Source organism: Pan paniscus, chromosome 1, assembly GCF_029289425.2.
Source record: "Pan paniscus chromosome 1, NHGRI_mPanPan1-v2.0_pri, whole genome shotgun sequence".
Taxonomy (NCBI): domain Eukaryota; kingdom Metazoa; phylum Chordata; class Mammalia; order Primates; family Hominidae; genus Pan; species Pan paniscus.
Window position 1 is genome coordinate 113,950,422 of NC_073249.2, and position 22,542 is coordinate 113,972,963.

At 42.3% G+C, this 22,542-nt stretch overlaps 1 protein-coding gene across 1 annotated transcript in view; it reads right to left on the minus strand.

The window, feature by feature from the left end:
• Positions 1-22,145, minus strand: part of LOC117978217 (leucine-rich repeats and immunoglobulin-like domains protein 2) — a 49,029-nt gene extending 26,884 nt beyond the window's left edge. Inside the window, exons 1-6 of the mRNA XM_055111575.2 lie at positions 21,455-22,145; positions 3,773-3,838; positions 1,886-1,960; positions 1,601-1,735; positions 683-826; positions 410-553 (exon numbers count right to left, since the gene is read on the minus strand). Coding sequence (XP_054967550.1) covers positions 410-553; positions 683-826; positions 1,601-1,735; positions 1,886-1,960; positions 3,773-3,838; positions 21,455-21,693 — 803 coding nt within the window. The 5' untranslated portion in view covers positions 21,694-22,145. The remainder of the gene's footprint in view (positions 1-409; positions 554-682; positions 827-1,600; positions 1,736-1,885; positions 1,961-3,772; positions 3,839-21,454) is intronic.
• Positions 22,146-22,542: the final 397 nt, after the last annotated feature.

Below are 22,542 nucleotides of genomic sequence, written 5' to 3' on the forward strand. Positions count from 1 at the left end.
TCTACTAAAAATACAAAAATCAGCCAGGCCTGGTGGCACACACCTGTAATCCCAGCTACTCAGGAGGCTGAGACAGGAGAGTCACTTGAACCTGGGAGGCAGAGGTTGCAGGAGCTGAGATCACGCCATTGCACTCCAGCCTGGGCAACAGAGTGAGACTCCATCTCAAAAAAAAAAGTATATATATATATATATAAACTTTTTAGATGAGAAGTTTGTAAGAATTATTTCAAAACTGATCAGTTAGCTAACAAAACTTTAAAGGTTTTATGTACACTTACTTCACATCAGTGACCAGGGAATGAATGAATGTATCTCTATAATCAGAACAACTACCCTAGCCATTCGACACTGAAAAGTCCCAAACAGACTACTTTCCTAATAATCACCTCTAGTCCCGAGTACTTACAGTTCTTCCATGTTATTCAAGCCAAAAAATGCTCCATCCTTAAGTTTGCTAATTCCATTCCGCTGCATTTTCAAAGATCTTAAGGAGTCAAGCCCTTGGAATGTAAGACCTTCCACAATTTTAATTCTGTTTCTTTTAAGTTCCCTTTAACAAAAATAGTTTTACAGTCAGGAAATTGGTTTGCTAAAATGTTCTAACAGTAATTAAATTAAAAAGAAAAAGACCCTGTAAGAAAAAACTATCTTCTTATAATCCGTCTATTTCGTTACTCACAAGAATTGGAGGTGAGGCAGCTTGAAGATCTTAGGTGGAATCATGCTAATTCGGTTACGGTTTAACTTTACCACTAATAAGGAACTTGATAAATTATCGAAGCAACCAGCCTCCAAGGTGGTTATTCTGTTATTACTTAAATTCCTAAAATAAACAAGATAATAACAAAAGAAAAAATTTAGTAAAATAAAAATTCTACCACTAGAAAGCTGCCAAAAATCTATGTCTAAGCCCCCAGGTCTATCACTTAATGCCCATCCACAACTTTATAAATCATTTAACTGCTCTGTTTCTTCATCTACAAAATTAAGAGGCTACCTACTTCATTTAGGTTGTTACAAAACAGCATGTGTGAATATGCTTTGTAAACTGGAAAACACTGGCACACATGCTAATTATCATTATATACAGTAAGCCATTGTTTAACAAATCTCTATTTACCTTTTAGAAAGCTTGGTTCAAAAAAAAACAAACAAAATTGAATCTCAAAATTACCCTTGATATCTATCAATATTTTCTGACAATAGTGCGATCTTTCTTTAGGGGGCTTGTGGGGTGAGTGGCAAAGCCAACCACCCAACACACCAACTCTAGGTTTGTCTCACATATGCATATAAAAAGCACAATAAATAACCAAATATTTTTGGATAGGTACTGATGAATAATAAACATGTGCTTTATTTTATTTTATTTTTATTTATTTATTATTATTATACTTTAAGTTTTAGGGTACATGTGCACAATGTGCAGGTTAGTTACATATGTATACATGTGCCATGCTGGTGCGCTGCACCCACTAACTCGTCATCTAGCATTAGGTATATCTCCCAGTGCTATCCCTGCCCCCTCCCCCCACCCCACAACAGTCCCCATAAACATGTGCTTTAAAGTAAATCTAATTTAATCTGTGTTACTTACAGATATTTAAGCTGCATGCGAGGAAATGAAGATGTCTTGATTTCTGATATTATATTTGAGCTGAGGTCTAAACTCTCCAGAGCAGGGTAAAACTGGAGCGCCTGTGCATTTATTTCTGGGATTATATTATGGACTCTGTAAAACAAAGATTATAATGAAGCTGCTGCCACTGATCCACCCCAGGCCACAAAAATGTTAATTAGAATCAACAATATATGTGCTTTAAAAAAAAAAATGTATACTTTTCATAATTTAAGTAAAAAACCTGAAAACTTACTAACTTACAATGAAAGTAGAGTAATATTAGATGTAGGTTCTCCAAAATACGGGATTTCTGTTAGTTCATTGTAATTCATTTTCCTAGGCAAGAGGAAAAACAGATTTAAATGTTTAGTGAGGGAAATATTACCTCTTGGATTCTACCTTCTGGCTAACATATATTCTTTAGAATAGGTGCCAAATTTGAAAAAGAATATGACTCAGAATGAGTTAGACGAAAATAAAAATGTATTTATTGAGAAATTAGAGGTTTTAATGAGAAATGTATTTTCTTTCTTTTTTTTTTGAGACAGAGTTTCATTCTTTTTGCCCAGGCTGGAATGCAATGGTGCAATGTTGGCTCACTGCAACCTCTGCCTACTGGGTTCAAGTGATTCTCCTACCTCAGTCTCCTGAGTATCTGGGATTACAGGCATGCACCACCACACCCGGCTAATTTTGTATTTTTAGTAGAGACAGGTTTCACCATGTTGGCCAAGCTGATCTCAAACTCCTGACCTCAGGTGATCTGCCCACCTTGGCCTCCCAAAGTACTGGGATTACCGGCGTGAGCCACCATGCCTGGCCAAGAAATGTATTTTCATAGTGTTGATCTACTATTGATATTAATATCAGAAAGGTTACGAAGTATTTTGCACATTAAATATTGTTAGTTCAAGCAAAGTTCTTTGAATAAGTTGGGTTTATGGCAGCTAATTTGAGTCCTTAAACAAAGAAGGCATAATCAGTCCATCCAGATCTCTCTTTCTCTAAATATATATAAACACACACACACAAATGTATATATATTTTTTCTAAAGCTATACAAATGTTAGAGTGTTACTTGAGACCACAGATGAAATTTATCAGCCCACCCAGAGATGGAACCTATGACTAATGTTACAGATAACATAACATGTTGCATCTGATCCCAGCAGCCCTTTAAACAGTTTGTCTCAAATGTTTTAGTAGCAAATCTAATACAATCACATTTCATTAACCTGGTTTTTAGTCACTGAACAACCTCAACAATCTAGAACACAGAAAAGAAACCAGAAGTAAAGACCTTCAGGAAACCAACCAAAGTTACAAAGTCCATGCAATAAAGCTCATGCACTTCCCACTGAAGCATTTTCAGGCCTTTCCTCAGTGCCTACTCTTTCAGCTAACAAACTTGTCAACTGTGTACTCATCCACAATGTATTAGAAGCAGTGAATCTGGGGCCAGGAGGAGAGAATGCAGAGACAATGAGCATGAAGAAGTTATCCCTGTTAGCAAAGAATTAAAAAGGAAAGTAAATCTCAGGGTTCTGATGGTGTTAATTGTAGAGGCAAATAGGCCTATATACCTTAACGGTTGTGCCTCTAGGAATGTAACAACGCAAAAACTAATATTAATAATATCTTAGAAAACTCCTTCCAAAATTACATAATACATCTCAGTATTAAAGGAAAAACTTTAGTTAAGAGAAAAACTTAATTCTATCAATCATTACATTCTCATACAATATCAAGAATACTCTATTTCATATAAATCTACTTTAGACATGATGCTCCCAATCTTAGATAACATGTCAAGACATTTAAAAAGGTTATACAACAGAGTTTCACTGGCTGAAAACTTGGCCAAAATCAAAACACATTTACTCTGAAGAGGCGTAAATCTTACTTTTAGCCCCAGGAAGGTAAAATATTTCCCCCACAGCCTGCAACTTGAAATCACCAACCCAATGCCAAGACAGTCTGATAATAACAAAGCCAAAGAAAACATTTTAGGTTTTCAAATAATTTCTTTTAACTAATTTTTTCCTTCAATTTTTTTATGGCATCTCTGGATTAAACATCCCACAAATCACAATTTATTAAGTTCCCTCAGGAATTTAACATAACTTTAAATAAATAAAAATAACTTACACTTCCTGTAATGTTTGTGATTCCAAGCTGATGTTCCAGTTAGACAACTGATTATGACTCAAATCCCTGAAAGAGGACAAAATATCATTCTTAGTTTAGTCCTGGAAAGTAGACCTAAAGAAAAAAAAAGAAACTAAATAGAAATACAAAAAGTCCTCTTGGCCAGGTACAGTGGCTCATGCCTGTAATCCTGGCACTTGGGGAGGCTGAGACAGGCGGATCACCTGAGGTCAGGAGTTCAAGACTCACCTGGCAAACACCATCTCTACTAAAAATACAAATATTTGCCAGGTGTGGCAGATCACCTGAGGTCAGGAGTTCAAGACTCACCTGGTGAAACACCATCTCTACTAAAAATACAAATATCAGCCAGGTGTGGTGGCACACGCCTGTAATCCCAGCTACTCAGGAGGCTGAGGCAGGAGAATTACTTGAACCCGGGAGGCAGAGGTTGCAGTGAGCCAAGTTCACGTCACTGTACTCCAGCGTAGGTGACAGAGCGAGACTCTGTCTCAAAAAAAAAAAAAATTTTTTTGTTGTTTTCTTTTTGAGACGGAGTCTCGCTCTGTTGCCCAGGCTGGAGTACAGTGGCGCAATCTCGGCTCACTGCAAGCTCCGCCTCCCAGGTTCACGCCATTCTCCTGCCTCAGCCTCCCAAGTAGCTGGGACTACAGGCGCCCGCCACCATACCCGGCTAATTTTTTTCTATTTTTAGTAGAGACGGGGTTTCATCGTGTTAGCCAGGATGGTCTCGATCTCCTGACCTCGTGATCTGCCCATCTCAGCCTCTCAAAATGCTGGGTATACAGGCGTGAGACACCACACCCAGCCAAAAAAAATTTTTTAATAAAAAAAAAAGTCCTCTTAAATGTCAATTTGAGTAGTATAGACAAGAATGTTTATAAAGGATGAATAAAAATGTATCTGAATTTCAAAATAGCTATTTTACTTTACGTGTGTGTATTTATATATGTGTGTGTAGCTTCTGAGTTTGGGAATATATTCACATGGTCCAATAATCAAAAAGTGTAAAAAGTCTCCCACTTTTGTTTCCAGCCACCCAATTCCCCTTCCCAGTAACAACAAATGAAAATATGCCATTTATTGTGCAGACTTCTGGATATTTTATGCATGTACAGCAAATTTTTACAGAAATGACACAACAATTTACACATTTTGCCCCTTGCTTTTTTCACTCAATAATACATCTTAGATCATTCCATTGCAGTATTTAAAGAGTTTCTTTATTCCCTGTAGTGATTATGTATTATGCCTTAACTGTAAATACATCTGAAGATATATTTCACAAGTCAAAATGGTGAGCTTCTAAATTAAAATTGAAGTTGACCACATCCTTGATAGGGATGTGGTCTTCCTTTAAAAAAAAAAAAGGCCAGGCATGGTGGCTCACGCCTGTAATCCCAGCACTTTGGGAGGCCAAGGCGGGTGGATCACCCGGGGTCAGGAGTTCAAGACCAGCCTGGCCAACATAGTGAAATCCATCTCTACTAAAAATACAAAAAAAATTAGCCAGGCATGGTGGCATGCACCTGTAATCCCAGCTACTCGGGAGGCTGAGGCAGGAGAATCACTTGAACCCTTGAGGCGGAGGTTGTAGTGAGGTTGTAGTGAGCCAAGATTGCACCACTGCACTCCAGCCTCGGTGACAAAGCAAGACTCTGTCTCCAAAAAAAAAAAAAAAAAAAGCAATCCACCTTCAGGAAGAGGAAATTAATCTCACCCCAAATTATGTTAATAATAATGACGGCATTGGTGGCCAGCATTTATAAAGGCAGGCAGGCATTCTTCTATGCACCTGACACATATTAACTGGCTAAATCCACACAACAATCTTATGAGGCAAATACTTTTAAAATACTTTCCTAATATGGAAACAGGCATAGAAAGATCACTGATTGGCCAATCTAAGGTCACACAACTAGTAAAAGTTATAAATTTGAAATTTCATCTCACTTCTAGCAAGTACTTTATTAGATACAGTAGAGATTTCACTGAAATTAGTCAAGTCTAAATAGTTAAATAGGCTTTAAAAATTCACCTTGAAGCTTCTGGCATCTTTACAAGGCTGAGGTGGAATGCAGCCCACACAAGCTGTCTGCCTAAAAGATGTGCTGTATGTTACAATATGGCTAGCAACAGGGACACATTACAGAAACATTACAGATCACTTTATCTCACTATGCCACCATAGGCAGTTGACAGATGCATGCAGGTTTGAATAATGTCTCTATCACATTAGAACAATTTGTTCTCAGCTAGATTCATGCCGGCCTATCTGTAAAAGCTAGCCACTTTCATTTAAGAGCTTAATTTACACCATATCATAACTAAAGCTGTGTGTTAAACCATCACTTTTCCACAACAGTTCTAAAATATTCCAAGATGTCTGGCACAAGGTATCAGCTCAAGGACACTCATGAATGGAGGAGGGTGTCAGAAAATATAAAAGATAAAAATATGAATTCACTACACATAAAAATCTCATATTCAGATACTTCATCCAATTCACTCTTGCTACTAAACAACAAACACATACACTTGTATAAAAATATAAGTGAAAAGATTTTTTTGTTGTTGTTTTGTGGTGTTTTGACTCAAGGAGAAATTCAACTGTTCTAATTTAAGTTAGATATTCTATATTCTACTCCAAGCTGGTTAGTCTGGCAAATGAAGAGCTAATATCATCTGTGTAGCAGGCTAGCATAATATGATCTAATTTTGTATCTGGTGACTACTATAACTTAGCAGTTTTCCCCTTCCAGATTAAGGGCTTTCATTTTAATCCTAACAGTGTTCATAATGCCTTTCCCAACCCTAAATCTTCCTGGCAATGTAACTCTTGACTGTATTCATCCCCTAGAGTTCTCCTATGATTGTCAATAATCATTGACCCACATAATCATTTTTAAAGAAAATAATTATTAAAGAAATCTAAAGCAATAAAATGAAACTCAATTTATACATTATAAATAACTTAGTATTTGGTATTAGTGAAAACTGTCCAGTGTCCTCTGTTTTGGGAAAGAGTAATTTTCTCCTATCTTTGAAGAACCTATAGGCTTTTCAATGCAACCCAAAGGATACCTGAAATGCTTTGCAGCCTCTGTACCGGATAATGTTGTTGAAAGGATATATGCTTTCAAACAGCCTCATAGGTCAGAGCCCCATATAATGAGGCTCTCTGGACCCTCTAAAACAAACCCACATTTATTAAGATTGAAAAACACTAAAGGTGAACTGAAATATACTCCCAAAGCAGTACTATCATAGAAAGCAACTAATATACATCAGCATCAGTACAACTGTTTTAAGTTATCAAGTGTCTAACTAGAATTACATGGATTGATCTGATCAGTCATGCATACAATAAACACTTATTGGACCATGTGCCAGGCAGTGGACTAAGCGCTAGGGTTGTAAGCACTGTCAACTTTAGTAACGTTTTTCTTTTTCCGAAAGCAACACTTAACAATTCTCAGAGGTGCAGTCACTCCAAAACTGTAAGAAAATTCAACATCAACTCTATTATTCTCCTTTACTGCAAATGGGTAAATTAGCTTTTACGCCTAATTTCACTCTGGAATTTGATCAAATGACACGTGCACACAGGAGTGCACAGGCATACTCGTGTTCCCCGTAAGCATGCCTTTCCTATTTCTTTTTTTAAAAGTACCTCCCAAAAGACAGAAGACTAAAATATGAAGACTTCGGGGCCAGGCGCAGTGGCTCACACCTGTAATCCCAGCACTTTGGGAGGCCGAGGTGGGTGGATCGCCTGAGGTCAGGAGTTCGGGACAAGCCTGGCCAGCATGGTGAAACCCCGTCTCTACTAAAAATACAAAAATTAGCCAGGCATGGTGGCAGGCACCTGTAATCCCAGCTACTCGGGAGGCTGAGGCAGGAGAATCGCTTGAACCCAGGAGGTGGAGGTTGCAGTGAGCTGCGATCGTGCCACTGCACTCCAGCCTGGATGACTGAGCTAGACTCCATCCCCAAAAAAATTAAAAAATTAAAAATAAACAAATAAATGAAGACTTCAAATACCAGATTTAAAACTCTTGGAATATGGATTTGGATGATTTTAAAAATTGAAGTCTCTCACTGTCCTTCCCAATGTCCATTAATTCCAGGTGGTTTGCATAATTTTTTTTAAAAAAGCAGGAGTCCTGAAATGGAGAACTCTCTTTCAAATATCCCTAAAATGTACTTAAGAACTTGAAGTAATCTAAAGCTCTGTTGCCTAGGCTGAAATGCAGTGGTGACATCACACCTCACTGCAGCCTTCACCTCCCAGGCTCAAGCAATGCTCCTAGCTCAGTCTCCTTACAGCTGGGACCACAGGCAAATGCCACCAAGCCCAGCTAATTTATTCTGTTTTGTAGAAATGGGGTCTCCCTATGTTGCCCAGGCTGTAAACCTAATGCTTAATAAACTTAACCTAAAGTCTAGCTCTGTAACAGTCCTCCCTTTATTTTCTAACACCACTAATATCTGAATATTTATAGATATGATGACAGAGGAGTAAAGGTCTCTCAGAGGGCCTGATCTCAATGTTGTAAACTCAGTTCCCACTCATGCTAATCTACAAGGATGTAGCTGTAATAAATGATGAATTATTAATGTCCTTGATATCATGTGGAGCCAGAGGTGCCATTAATGTAGTCGTTTAGTACCATCAGGGGTAAATTATTTATAGGATGTACAAAGCAATCACAACAGTTCGAAGAGAAAATCAAGTTCAGCAAGCTAATTGCAACAAAGTCCTACAGCAACAGAAATGGAGGGGTTTTCTTCTGCAGAGTCACACATACATCTGAATCATCAACAATTTTGTTTTCAAGAATATGCAGCAATAATAGGCTGAACCGGGAACTTCAGCAACTTCTGACAAAGAGGCCCTTTGTAAAAGTTAAAGCATAAGAAAATATTGTATCTAATATTTTGGGTATGGCAGTGCTTCATTTAGCCTGCATAATTTACGCTTCCTTTTGTGAATGGAAATCCTTGCCTTGTTAAGAGTGTACCTAGCGTAATTTAGTTTTAAAAATAATACTCGGCCGGGCACAGTGGCTCACGCCTGTAATCACAGCACTTTGGGAGACCGAGGCGCGTGGATCACCTGAGGTCAGGAGTTCAAGACCAGCCTGGCCAACATGGTGAAACCCCATTTCTACTAAAAATACAAAAAATTAGCCAGGCGTGGTGGCGTGTGGCTGTAATCCCAGCTACTCAGAGGCTGAGATAGGAGAATCGCTTGAACAGGAGGCGGAAGTTGCCATGAGCCAAGATGGTGCCACTGCACACCAGCCTGAGCAGCAAGAGTGAAACTATCTCAAAAAAAAAAAAAAAAAAAAAAACAAACCTCAGGGTTACCATTATAATCAATTATCATATTGTGATTTAACGTGCTTATGATCTTGAATATTCTTGGAGTAAACTGAACTAAACACAAGAATTCTAAAACAACTCTGAAAATTGTCTGCTCTTGTAAGTTGGCTTTTCCTCTACAACTAACAGCTTTACACTAAAAGCTCTCACTTCTTGGAACTTTCAGTCTTCCTTTCTGTAACAGGCTACTTAACTTTTTACAAAATTTGTTTCTAATCAATTGCCATAGGCTAGGAGACCCCACCTCCTGTTAGAACTATCTGAATTAGGAGTAAATGAGATCTGAGTCTTTTCTGTGAATAAATGCTTCCTGGAAGCATTTTTGCTTTGTGGTTGAACTAGAAATGGCTAGCTATATTGGATAAACATTAGGTAAAGATCTTCAGGATAGACCGGGCACAGTGGTTCACGCCTGTAATCCCAGCACTTTGGGAAGCCAAGGCGGGCGGATCACCTGAGGTCAGAAGTGCAGTGCGGGACCAGCCTGACCAACATGGGGAAACCCCGTCTCTACTAAAAATACAAAATTAGCCAGGCATGGTGGCGCATGCCTGTTAATCCCAGGTATTTGGGAGGCCGAAGCAGGAGAATCACTTGAACCCGGGAGGCGGAAGTTGCGGTGAGCAGAGATCCCACCATTGCACTCCAGCCTGGGCAACAAGAATGAAACTCTGTCTCAAAAAAACAAACAAACAAAAAAACAAGAATTTAGTTACAAGTTGATTTACACCACACTTCACTACTGTTCCTCTGTTAATGGTTTAACTTTAAAACTGCTAATCACCCACTAGTTATTCTGGCAATTATTCTGCCAGTTATTTGTTACAAATAATGTAATTACAGTCTTTTTTGGGAAAGGCTGAGGAAGGCAAAAGGAGAAGAAATAGAGAATACAAATACCTTAAAAAACTGGTTTACAACAAAGTAAAGTTCAATTAACTATTCCATTCTCCAGGTTTTTCTGCCAAACATGAAATCAATAATTTGGATAGAGTGTAATTACTTAAATTGCTTTTATTTTTTATTTGCACCAACTGAATATTATAACATTTTTCATGACTGAAATAATACAGAATAAATGTGTTGAGTCATTTTCTCTAGCATAGGAAATATAAGAATGCTTTCAGAGTATTTCTAAAAAACATTTTGCTAAGCCTTTACTTAATATGATGTGATCTTTTCTCAACTGGTTAAATGCCAGTTTTCCATCAGGATTGAAAGACCTTTAAAGAACCAAGTGATTATCTTAATATACAAGTAATCCTTTGATTACTCATGTGCTGATTTTATTTGTTTTACATTGGAAAATGCAAAACATTTTTAATATAATGAAACATAATTAGGACATTAATCTCTACAAAAATAAACGGGTCCTTCAAAGCAGAAAATAATTTTAAAGAATTAAGTATGCCGGGCGCGGTGGCTCATGCCTGTAATCCCAGTACTTTGGGAGGCCGAGGCGGGCGGATCACAAGGTCAGGAGATCGAGACCATCTTGGCTAACACGGTGAAACCCCGTCTCTACTAAAAATATAAAAAATCAGCCGGGCATGGTGGCGGGTGCCTGTAGTCCCAGCTACTCGAGAGGCTGAGGCAGGAGAATGGCGTGAACCCGGGAGGCAGAGGTTGCAGTGAGCCGAGATTGCGCCACTGCACTCTAGCCTGGGTGACAGAACGAGACTCTGTCTCAGAAAAAAAAAAAAAAAAAAGAATTAAGTAAAGCACAGATTTCCTCAACTAACATTCAATAAGCAAAACTTGCTTATGGTTCAGTGGTTCTCCATCACGGCTGCACATTAGCCTCACTAGGGAAGATTAATATTGATAGTTAAGTCCCACCCCAGACCAAACAAATCAGAGAATCACTGGGATAAGGCCAATATTATTATTATTATTATTATTATTATTATTATTATTATTATACTTTAAGTTCTAGGGTACATGTGCACAACGTGAAGGTTTGTTACATATGTATACATGTGCCACACTGGTGTGCTGCATCCATTAACTCGTCATTTACATTAGGTATATCTCCTAATGCTATCCCTCCCCCCTCCCCCCACCCCACAACAGGCCCTGGCATTTGATGTTCCCCATCCTGTGTCCAAGTGTTCTCAACAATGGTATTTTGTAAAAGCTCTCCAAGCAACAGTCTAAGGTACAGGTGGGGCTGAGAACGTTACCAGTCCAGAAATCCATCTAATAACCCAAAGCCTGATGGGCAGAGGATGTTCTGAGTTCACATGAGATCTGGTGGCTTAAAAGTGTGCAGCTGGCCGGGCACAGTGGCTCACGTCTGTAATCCCAGCACTTTGGATAGCCAGGGCAGGTGGATCACCTGAGGTCTGGAGTTCGAGACCAGCCTGGCCAACATGGAGAAACCCCGTCCCTACCAAAAATACAAAAATTAGCCGGGTGTGGTGGCACGTGCCTGTAATCCCAGCTACTCGGGAGGCTGAGGCAGGAGAATCGCTTAAACCCAGGAGGCAGAGGTTGCAGTGAGCCAAGATGGCACCACTGCACTCAAGCCTGGGCAACAGAACAAGACTCCGTCTCAAAAAAAAAAAAAAAAAAAGTGAGCAGCCAGGTGCGGTGGCTCATGCCTGTAATCCCAGCTCTTTGGGAGGCTGAGGTGGGCAGATTACTAGAGTTCAGGAGTTCCAGACCTGGGAGACTCCATATCAAAAAAAAAAAAAAAAAAAGTGTGCAGTAGCCAAGCATGGTGCCTCATATGTATAATGCCAGTAATTAGAAGGCTGAAGCAGGCAGACTGCTTGAGATTCAGAGTTCAAGACCAGCCCGGGCAACATGGCGAGACCCTGTCTCTATAAAATCTACACAAAATTAGCCAGGCATGGTGGCACACATCTGTAGTCCCAGCTACTTGGAAGGCTGAGGTGGGAGGATCCTCAAAGCCCAGGGAGGTTGAGGCTGCACTGAGCCATGATTGCAACACTGAACTCCAGCCTGGGCGTGGTGGCTCATGCCTGTAATCCCATCACTTTGGGAAGCCAAGGTGGGTGGATCACCTGAGGTCAGGAGTTTGAGACCAGTCTGGCCAACATGGCAAAACCCCATCTCTACTAAAAATATAAAATCATTAGTCAGGCATGGTGACAAGCACCTGTAATCCCAGCTACTCAGGAGGCTGAGGCAGGAGAATTGCTTGAAACTGGGAGGTGGAGGTTGCAGTGAGCTGAGATCTCACCACTGCACTCCAGCCTGGGCAACAGAGAGAGACTTTGTCTCAAATAAATAAATAAGAGACCCTGTCTCTAAATAAATAAATAATAGCGTGACACCTCCCCTACACAACTCTCTCTCTCACTCCTGCTTTTGCCATGTGAATTGCCTGCTCCCGCTTTGCCTTTGGCCACGAGTAAAAGCTCCCTGAGGCCTCACCAGAAGCCAAGCTGATGCCAGTGCCACACTTCCTGTACAGCCTACAGAACTGTGAGCCAGTTAAACTTCTTTTCTTTATAAATTACCCGGTCTGATTTAATTGTATATAGCAGTGCAAGAGACTAATACACCAGGGTATAATTGTGTAACAACCAAGCCCAGGTGATCTGTATCAGATCTGTATTAGATCAGATTTCTTTAGGCTCTCTTGTTGCAGATTTTCTTGTTCAGATATCTTATAAACTAACAAAAATGTCTTCAAGATATCACTAGATTTTAAAGGCTCACATTTGCTGTTTACCACTTCCCCAGATATACCAGGATAAAGAAGACAAAATATGTTAAAATCCTTAATACAGTGAAAGCATCGTATATGCTTTGAAATGACTGTTGCAAGTGAAACAGTTCATTGTAACAGTATCATGCAAGCCAGGGGCAAAGTATATTGGATTCTGGAAACATAGCAGCTTTTCCCACGCCTCATCCCCAATTTGGTTTAGGGATTTACTACGTCTTTTATTTACATAATTTTTTTACTTGGCCACTAATATCCAGTTAAAGTGTTTCTTTTGCAAACTAAAACTGCTGTTTCTGCTACTGTCTAAAAAAGATAATCTTTCTATTACATGAGATTATGTGAGAGACATCCATAATACTTTTGAAGTATCTCAACTTTAGAAATGGGTGGCTGGAGGCCGAGCACAGTGGCTCACGCCTGTAATCCAGCACTTAGGGAGGCTGAGGTGGGCGGATCACCTGAGGTCAGGAGTTTGAGACCAGCCTGGCCAACATGGTAAAACCCCATCTCTACTAAAAATACAAAAATCAGTCAGGCCTCGTGGCGGGTGCCTGTAATCCCAGCTACTCGGGAGGCTGAGGCAGGAGAATTGCTTGAACCCAGGAGACAGAGGCTGCACTGAGCTGAAATCACCCCACTGCATTCCAGCCAATCACGAGGTCAAGAGACCGAGACTATCCTGGCCAATATGGTGAAACCCCATCTCTACTAAAAATACAAAAATTACCTGGGTATGGTGGCACGTGCCTGTAGTCCCAGCTACTTGGGCGACAGAGCAGGACTCTGTCTCAAAAAATTAAAAAAAAAAAAATAGAAATGGGTGACCAGTATACAGTTTCAGACCACTAAAAACACCTCCATCTACAGCTGTCAGCCATCGTGACACTGCATGCAACTACTTATTCATTAATATTTAGTAACTATCTAATGGATGCTGCAAGGCTCTATAAAAACAAAGATAAGGAAAAAATGAAAGATTACTTGTGGATACGTTTTTCCGAATTTTGAGGCAATTAGACGAAACATCCCAGATGCAGAGTCAGATGGGAACCAGAGTTAGTAATAACTTTTTGGGCCAGGCGCGGTGGCTCATGCGTGGAATCCCAGCACTTTGGGAGGCCAAGGTAGGCAGATCACGAGGTCAGGAGTTGGAGGCCAGCCTGGCCAACATGGTGAAACCTCGTCTCTAGTAAAAATACAAAAATTAGCCAGGCGTGTGGTGCATGCCTGTAATCCCAGATACTCAGGAGGCTGAGGCAGGAGAACCCCTTGAACCCAGGAAGCAGAGGTTGCAGTGAGCCAACATTGCGCCATTGCACTCCAGCCTGGGCAACAAGAGCAAAATTCCGTCTCAAAAAAAAAAAAAAAAAACTTTCAGTGTTCCCATATTTAGAATTTTTCTTGTTTAAAAAGATGATTTTGAAATAATTAGCTAAGATAATGCCCTGATTCATTCACAACATTTACTATGGATAATGAGGTACCTTGAAAAGAAACCACATAGTAAGATAGTTAAAAGACCAGAAGCAGGCCGGGCACAGTGGCTCACGCCTGTAATCCCAGCACTTTGGGAGGCCGAGACGGGTGGATCATGAGGTCAGGAGACCAAGACCATCCTGGCTAACACGGTGAAACCGCGTCCTACTGAAAATACAAAAAATTAGCCGGGCGTGGTGGTAGGTGCCTGTAGTCCCAGCTACTCCAGAGGCTGAGGCAGGAGAATGGCGTGAACCTGGAAGGCGGAGCTTGCAGTGAGCCGAGATTGCGCCACTGCACTCCAGCCTGGGCAACAGAGCGAGACTCCGTCTCCAAAAAAATAAATAAATAAAAAAGACCAGAAGCAAATGAGAATGGGTTGCTTTAACTTGTTTTAAAATTTCTCCTGATAGGCTGGGGGCAGTGGCTCACGCCTGTAATCCCAGCACTTTGGAAGGCCAAAGTGGGCCAATCATGAGGTCAGGAGTTGGAGACCAGCCTGGCCAACATGGTGAAACCCCGTCTCTACTAAAAATACAAAAATTAGCTGGGTGAGGTGGTACGTGCCTGTAGTCCCAGCTACTTGGGAGGCTGAGGCAGGAGAATCGCTTGAACCTGGGAGGCGGAGGTTGCAGTGAGCCGAGATTGTGCCACTGCACTCCAGCCTGGCGACAGAGCAAGATTCCGTCTCAAAAAAAAAAAAAAAAAATTCGGGCCAGGCGCAGTGGCTCACACCTGTAATCCCAGCACTTTGGGAGACTGAGGCAGGCGGATCACGAGGTAAGGAGTTCGAGATCAGTCTGGCCAACATGGTGAAGCCCCGTCTTGACTAAAAATACAAAAATTAGCTAGGCATGGTGGTGGGCGCCTGTAATCCCAGCTACTTGGGAGGCTGAAGCAGAATCGCTTGAACTCGGGTGGCAGTGAGCCGAGATTGTGCCACTCCACTCTAGCCTGGGCAACAGAGCAAGACTCCGCCTCAAAAAAAAAAAAAAAAAGATTTCTCCTGATTTCCCTCCAAAGGTATAATCTTTCTTTTTTCTTTTCTTTTTTTTTTTTTTTTTTTTTTTTTTTTGAGATGGAGTCTTGCTCTGTTGCTAGAGTGCAGTGGTCTCAGCTCACTACAACCTCTGCCTCCCGGGCTCAAGCAATTCTCCTGCCTCAGCCTCCAGAGTAACTGGGATTACAGGCGCCCGCCACCACGGCTGGCTAATTTTTGTATTTTTAGTAGAGATGGGGTTTCACCATCTTAGCCAGGCTGATCTCGAACTCCTGACCTCGTGATGTACCCGCCTCTGCCTCCCAAAGTGCTGGGATTACAGGTGTGAGCACTGTGCCCGGCCATCTGTACCTTTTTTAAAGGGGCTCATTTTCTTTATCTTTTTTTGTTTTTTAAATAGGATCTTGCTCTATCTCCCAGGCTGGAATACAGCGGCACGATTTCGGCTCATTACAACCTCTGCCTCCCAGGCTCAAGCAATCCTCCTACCTCAGCCCCCCAATTAACTGGGACTAGAGGTGTGTACCAGCATACCTGGCTAACTGTTGCACTTTTTTTGACAGACAGTGGGTTGTGCCACGTTGCCCAGCCTAATCTTGAACTCCTAGGCTCCAGTGATCAGCCGGCCTCAGCTTCCGAAAGTGCTGGGATTACAGGCGTGAGCCACTGCACCAGGTCACAGGGCTCATTTTCAATTTACCAACTTGTGGTTTAAAGCTATTAAAGTAGATTACTTTCACATTTCAGCTAGATTATCCAACCGCAAGTTACAAAGTTATCTCAAAAAATTTTGCCTCCTCTGGCCGGTTGTGGTGGCTCACAACTGTAATCCCAACACTTTGGGAGGCCGAAGTGGGCAGATCACCTGAGGTTGGGAGTTCGAGACCAGCCTGACCAACATGAAGAAACCCCATCTCTACTAAAAATACAAAATTAGCTGGGCGTGGTGGTGCATGCCTGTAATCCCAGCTACTCGGGAGGCTGAGGCAGGAGAAGCGTTTGAACCTGGGAGGCGGAGTTTGCAGTGAGCTGAGACTGGACCATTGCACTCCAGCCTAGGCAACAAGAATGAAACTATTCCATCTCAAAAAAAAAAAAAAAAAAAAAGTAGAAAGGAACTGCAAATGATCTGCCCCTTTAGGAAGGAAATATGAAATACAGGCAAAGCTATGAAGTTTTTGCTTGACATCACACAAGTCATTGCTAGTGAGCTCATACTCTTTTAAGGGATCAAGACTAAATCCATGGGAGGCCGAGGTGGGTGGATCACCTGAGGTCAGGAGTTCAAGACCAGCCTGGCCAACATGGTGAAACCCCGTCTCTACTAAAAATACAAAAATTAGCCTGGCGTGGTGGTGGGCACCGGTAATCCCAGCTACTTGGGAGACTAAGGCAGGAGAATCGCTCAAACCCAGGAGGCGGGGGTTGCAGCAAACCAAGATCCCACCACTACACTCCAGCCTGGGCAACACAGCAAGACTCCATCTGAAAAAAAAAAAAAGACTAAATCCACATGTTAATAGTAAAAACATAAAGACACATGCACACGTATGTTTACTGTGGCACTATTCACAATAGCAAAGACTTTGAACCAACCCAAATGTCCATCAGTGATAGACTGGATTAAGAAAATGTGGCACATATACACCATGGAATACTACGCAGCCATAAAAAAGGATGAGTTCATATCCTTTGAAGGGACATGGATGAAGCTGGAAACCATCATTCTCAGCAAACTATTGCAAGGACAAAAAACCAAACACCACATGTTCTCACTCATAGGTGGGAAATGAACAATGAGAACACATGGACACAGGAAGGGGAACATCACACATCGGAGCCTGTCATGGGGTGGGGGGAGGGGGGAGGGATAGCATTAGGAGATATACCTAATGTAAATGACGAGTTAATGGGTGCAGCACACCAACATGGCACATGTATACATATGTAACAAACCTGCAAGTTGTGCACATGTACCCTAGAACTTAAAGTAGAATAAATAAATAAATAAATAGTGAAAACATTTTGCCAGGGTTACTAAAATAGCTACAGAGGTTGAAGCTCAAGTCACACATGGAAAGACTTCCCTAGAGCTATTCAACATAAGCTTATGTCCTCTATGCTAAAAAACGAATCTGTTCACAACTATTATAAAGAAACAAATGCAAACAAATTTTAAACAATTATAATGAAAATAGAAAGAACTAAAAAACTATAGGTAACTAAGTATATATATAATTCAATAAATTAATCAAGTACAGCACTGGTTCCCAATACTGATCCAAGACAAAATTTTTAGCAGCTGGCCAGGCACAGTGGCTAATGCCTGTAATCCTAGCACTTTGGGAGGCCAAGGTGGGCGGATCACCTGAGGTCAGGAGTTCGAGACCAGCCTGGCCAACATGGCAAAACCCCTTCTCTACTAAAAATACAAAAATTAGCTGGGCATGGTGGAGGGCGCCTATAATCCCTACTCGGGAAGCTGAGGCAGGAGAATCACTTGAACCCAGGCGACAGAGGTTGCAGTGAGCCGAGATCAGGCTGCTTCACTCCAGCCTGGGCGAAAGTGAGAAACTCCATCTCAAAAAAAAAAGAAAAAAAATTTAACAGTCTACAGTGAAATAAAACAGTAAGGAAAAGGTTACTTTTATTTCATAAAGCTAAATCTATATAATCTATAGAAGCATCCTTAACCCTAAAAATACATACTTCTTAATGTTTTGGTACTATCGTGAAATGACCAAGACAACACATCATTGGGGGAAAGGGGTTCTAACAAAGTTACTTTGCAAAATAAGAAGTTGAGTCATAAACCTAGTCTTTCAATGCTGTGTATGTGTGTGTAATCAGAACAACGTGAAACAGAGCTCTATACCCACAGAGAACCCAGTCAAGCTCTGAATGATCAAATAATATTCTAGAGAGTTTCTCACACAGAGAAGCATAAAGACAGTATCTCAGTATGTTTCCAAAAATCAGTATTAATGAATTTTGTCCATAATCATTTTGATGGTCACAAGTTTGAGCATATATTTGAATCCCTAATATATTTAAAGCATTACATGTATTTCAACATTCAAAATTACATAAAGAAACCCAAATGTACTGGGTGGTTTTACAGCTAAAGGCAACTGCTGAAGAATGTTTCATTTCTCAATTTAAAATAGTACGGTACTATCTTTTAATATTCTAAGAGTTCTACCAATGTAAGACTTCCATCCAATTACATTTCTACAACTGAATTGTTCTCTAAGTCATTTCACTTCAACTGAAAATGTCATTTCATTATAGGACATTAAAAATTCTGAATGTCACTTGGCTCTAGGCAATTGGTCTTGATTAAACAAAAATCAAACCTTAACACAAAAATATATCTTACATAAAATTACTTCTAAATGTTTACCAACCAACGGAGAATCTTAAATGTAGGCCTGGCTGTGGCCAAGCGCAGTGGCTCGTGCCTGTAATCCTAGCACTTTGGGAGGCCAAGGTGGGCAGATCACCTGAGGTCAGGAGTTCAAGACCAGCCTGGCCAACATGGTGAAACCCCGTCTCTACTGAAAATACAAAAATTAGGTGGGCATACTGGCTCAAGTCTGTAAACCCAGCTACCTGGGAGTCTGAGGCAGGAGAATCACTGGAACCCAGGAGGCAGAGGCTGCACTGAGCCGAGATCGTGCCACTGCACTCCAGCCTAGGTGACAGAGCAAGACTCTCTCTTAAATAAAAAAATTTAAAAAAAAGTAGGCCAGGCCGGGCTTGGTGGCTCATGCTTGTAACCCCAGCACTTTGGGAGGCTGAGGTGGGTGGATCACCTGACATCAGGAGTTTAAGACCAGACTGGCCAACATGGTGAAACCCCACCTCTACTAAAAATATGAAAAATTAGCCAGGCATGGTGGCGCACGCCTGTAATCCCAGCTACTTGGGAGGCTGAAGCAGGAGAATCGCTTGAACCTGGGAAGCAGAGGTTGCAGTGAGCCGAGGTCACACCATTGCACTCCGGCCTGGGCAACAAGAGCGCGACTCCATCTCAAAAAAAAAAAAAAAAGTATAGGCCACATTCATTTCAATTACAGCTAAATGAAGCTGTTTTGTCAAATCTGTGCCAGACTTATTGTTATAATCAGATAGCTCTTCCAAGAATGTCTTAGAAAAAGGCACTTGCTGCATAACAAAGAGGCTGTGCTAGGTTTAACTGACACTACACTGCACACTGATAGTTGTTTTTAAATTTGGGTCAATAAAACCAGAAGTGACTACAGGTGTCACTACCATGAAAGAGAAAGCATCTTACTACACTGCAGTTCTATGTTTACTAAAAGATTTGATTATTTATGTTAATTTTTTCAATGACTACGAGGTAGCTTTCTTTCCTATCTGTGCTAACCTATTTGCAAATATATAAATACTTCTTAACCTCCGCAACACCTCTTATTTGTATTCTATTTCCAATAAAAATCCAAGCAGCCTCTCATATTTTAATTGCACTTCAACCTATTTTTTTAGTGATGACTCCTTTTTTTTTTTGAGACAGACTTTCACTCTTGTTGCCCAGGCTGGAGTGCAATGGCACGATCTCGGATCACCCCAACCTCGCCCTCCCGGGTTCAAGTGATTCTCCTGCCTCAGGGTGTAGCTAGTATTACAAGCACGCGCCACCACACCCAGCTAACTTTGCATTTTTAGTAGAGATGGGGTTTCTCCATGTTGGTCAGGTTGGTCTCGAACTCCCAACCTTAGGTGATCCGCCCGCCTCAGCCTCCCAGAGTGCTGGGATTACAAGCGTGAGCCACCGCACCCGGCCCCTCTTCCTCCCCGACCCCCCCTTCCCCCAGACGGAGTCTCGCTCTGTTTTCAGGCTGGAGTGCAGTGGCGTGATCTCAGCTCACTGCAACCTCCACCTCCCGGGTTCAAGCGATTCTCCTGCCTCAGCCTCCCGAGTAGCTGGGACTACAGGCGCGCACCACCACACCCAGCTAATTTTTTTGTATTTTTAGTAGAGACAGGGTTTCACCATGTTGGCCAGGATGGTCTCGATCTCTTGACCTCGTGATCGGCCCGCCTCGGCCTCCCAAAGTGCTGGGATTACAGGCGTGAGCCACTGCGCCTGGCCCAGTGATGACTCTTTCTTAACGACTCCATCAGAAATCTGTCAGTTAATAAACGTGCTGCTCAGTTAGTGACGAGAAATAACTGTATGTTAGTGGTTAAGAAGCCCCATAATTGCAGCATTTAATACCTGCTGTTGTTCCTAATACCACCAGGCTGACTCAGACTAAGGAGCCCTCCAAGTTCCATTGTCTAATAAAGACCTGTCAAAGTGAAAACTCAACAGTGGAAACTCCAGAATTCATTCAACCGTTGTACCTGCTTTACATACATAAATAAGCAGAACTGATTTTTGGGTTCTTTGCCACAAGAAGATGCGCTGAAAACAAAGCATCAAATGGTTCTGCAAAAAATACTCCTCCTCTTTACAGTGAAGTTTAAATTAGATCGAGAATGCTACTTACAAAGATATTCTGAATTACAGGATCTCCTGATTCATCATAATGAACTTTCCAACCCTGTTAAGTATCAAAACTGCAACACAAAATCAGCCAACATGCGAACTAAGGACTAAAGACAGTTCATAGGTCTTTGGCGATTGTGATTATAAAATCACGTGCCTGAGGACCACTAAGTCTGAGGTACACACCAAATAATGCAGCTCAAAATAAGCAGAAAGCACTGTTCCGTGCTCAACCCACCCCCCGCCTCACCAACCATCCAAAGTCAATGCTGGTGCCCAGGACCCGTGAGTCCTTACCATTAAATATGCCCGCCCCATTTCCTCCCCAGTTGAGGAAATCACAGACTCCTTGGCCCCAAGAATCTTAACCCTCGTCTTCATACAATTCTCCAGAAACCTTAACACCGGCTTTTTCAGGCTCCCACCACCTAAAACAAAGTTCATAAAATCCTGACGGCAGTTTCCTTCAGAGCTTAGACTCTCGACCACACCCTCCGACCACGCCTGTCTCCCTCCTGCCTGCCCCCTGTAGAGGGAAGGCTCCCCCTCCTTTTGGTCACTCTGCCTGGCCGCTCTACTCACAGGATAGCGGTGTCGGGGGGCAGCAAGCCCGACAGCGCCCTCCAGCTCGGTGCGGGCAATTTCCTGCGACTGCAGTCCAGGAGAGGAATGCGGCAGGAGCAGGGCGCGGGGCAGAGACCTGCTCCGGCGGCGGGCAACAGGAGGAGAGCGGTCTGGGCAATGAAGAGTAACCGAGAAAGCAATCTAGATCGACAACCCAGCAACTGCTCTTCCGGGACGCCTAGGGGCGCCGGCGCCATTTTCCCCCTCGACCTGGACGTGGCCTAGAAGAGCTGCCTGCTAGAAAAGGAGGATCGGCGGAGAAGCTCAGCAGAGATGCTCGGCGGCTGCACTGTCTCCCGAAGCCCCGGCTGAAGGCTGTACCATCTAAAGGCATGCAAGGAGCAGACGCAGCGCGACAGCGGGGTCGACGGCCTGGGACACACGGCCTGACTGACACTTCTCGTCCGCCCCTCCCCACGGCGCAACGTCCTCACGCACAGGGGCCAGCCAATCGGTGCCATAAGATGAGGTTGCGCCCGGGGCGGAACTCAGTGAGGGGGCGGGGCCAGACGCAGCCGAGTATCTTGAGGAGAAGGACTTTAAAGCGTTCAGGGATTTTAGCTGCCGCTGTGGAGTTCTGCCGCTGTTCTTCCGCTGGAGGGCGCAGTAGTTCCTTAAGAGGGAATGGTGCGGCGAATAGCTGTGAGTTCAAAGTCCTGACTACAGGTATATCTACTGTAGTAGAAAAGGATCTTTTATTTGCTCTAGGCTTTAAGAAAGGGGAGTGGCAGAAGGGCTGCCTTCCAAGTCGCACACACGAATGGGTCACGGGAGCTTCTATCCTGGCTTTGGCCAGATCGGCCTCCAGAGCCGAGCTTGAGCCTCTTCTGCCCCCTGCTGCTTGGCTGTAGCCCCTGCTCTTCTGCAAGTAGGCGGCAACTGTCATTTGCATAAGATCAATATCACTCTCTGTTAATGGCCTTGTAAGCTCCTGAAGGCAGAGGCCCTGTTTCTTCATCGGTGCACCTCCACCTGTTGTTCTAGCTTGGAGTTCAATAAATTTTGGTGGGACTGCACCTGCATGTCTATATAAGGGAAATACCCTT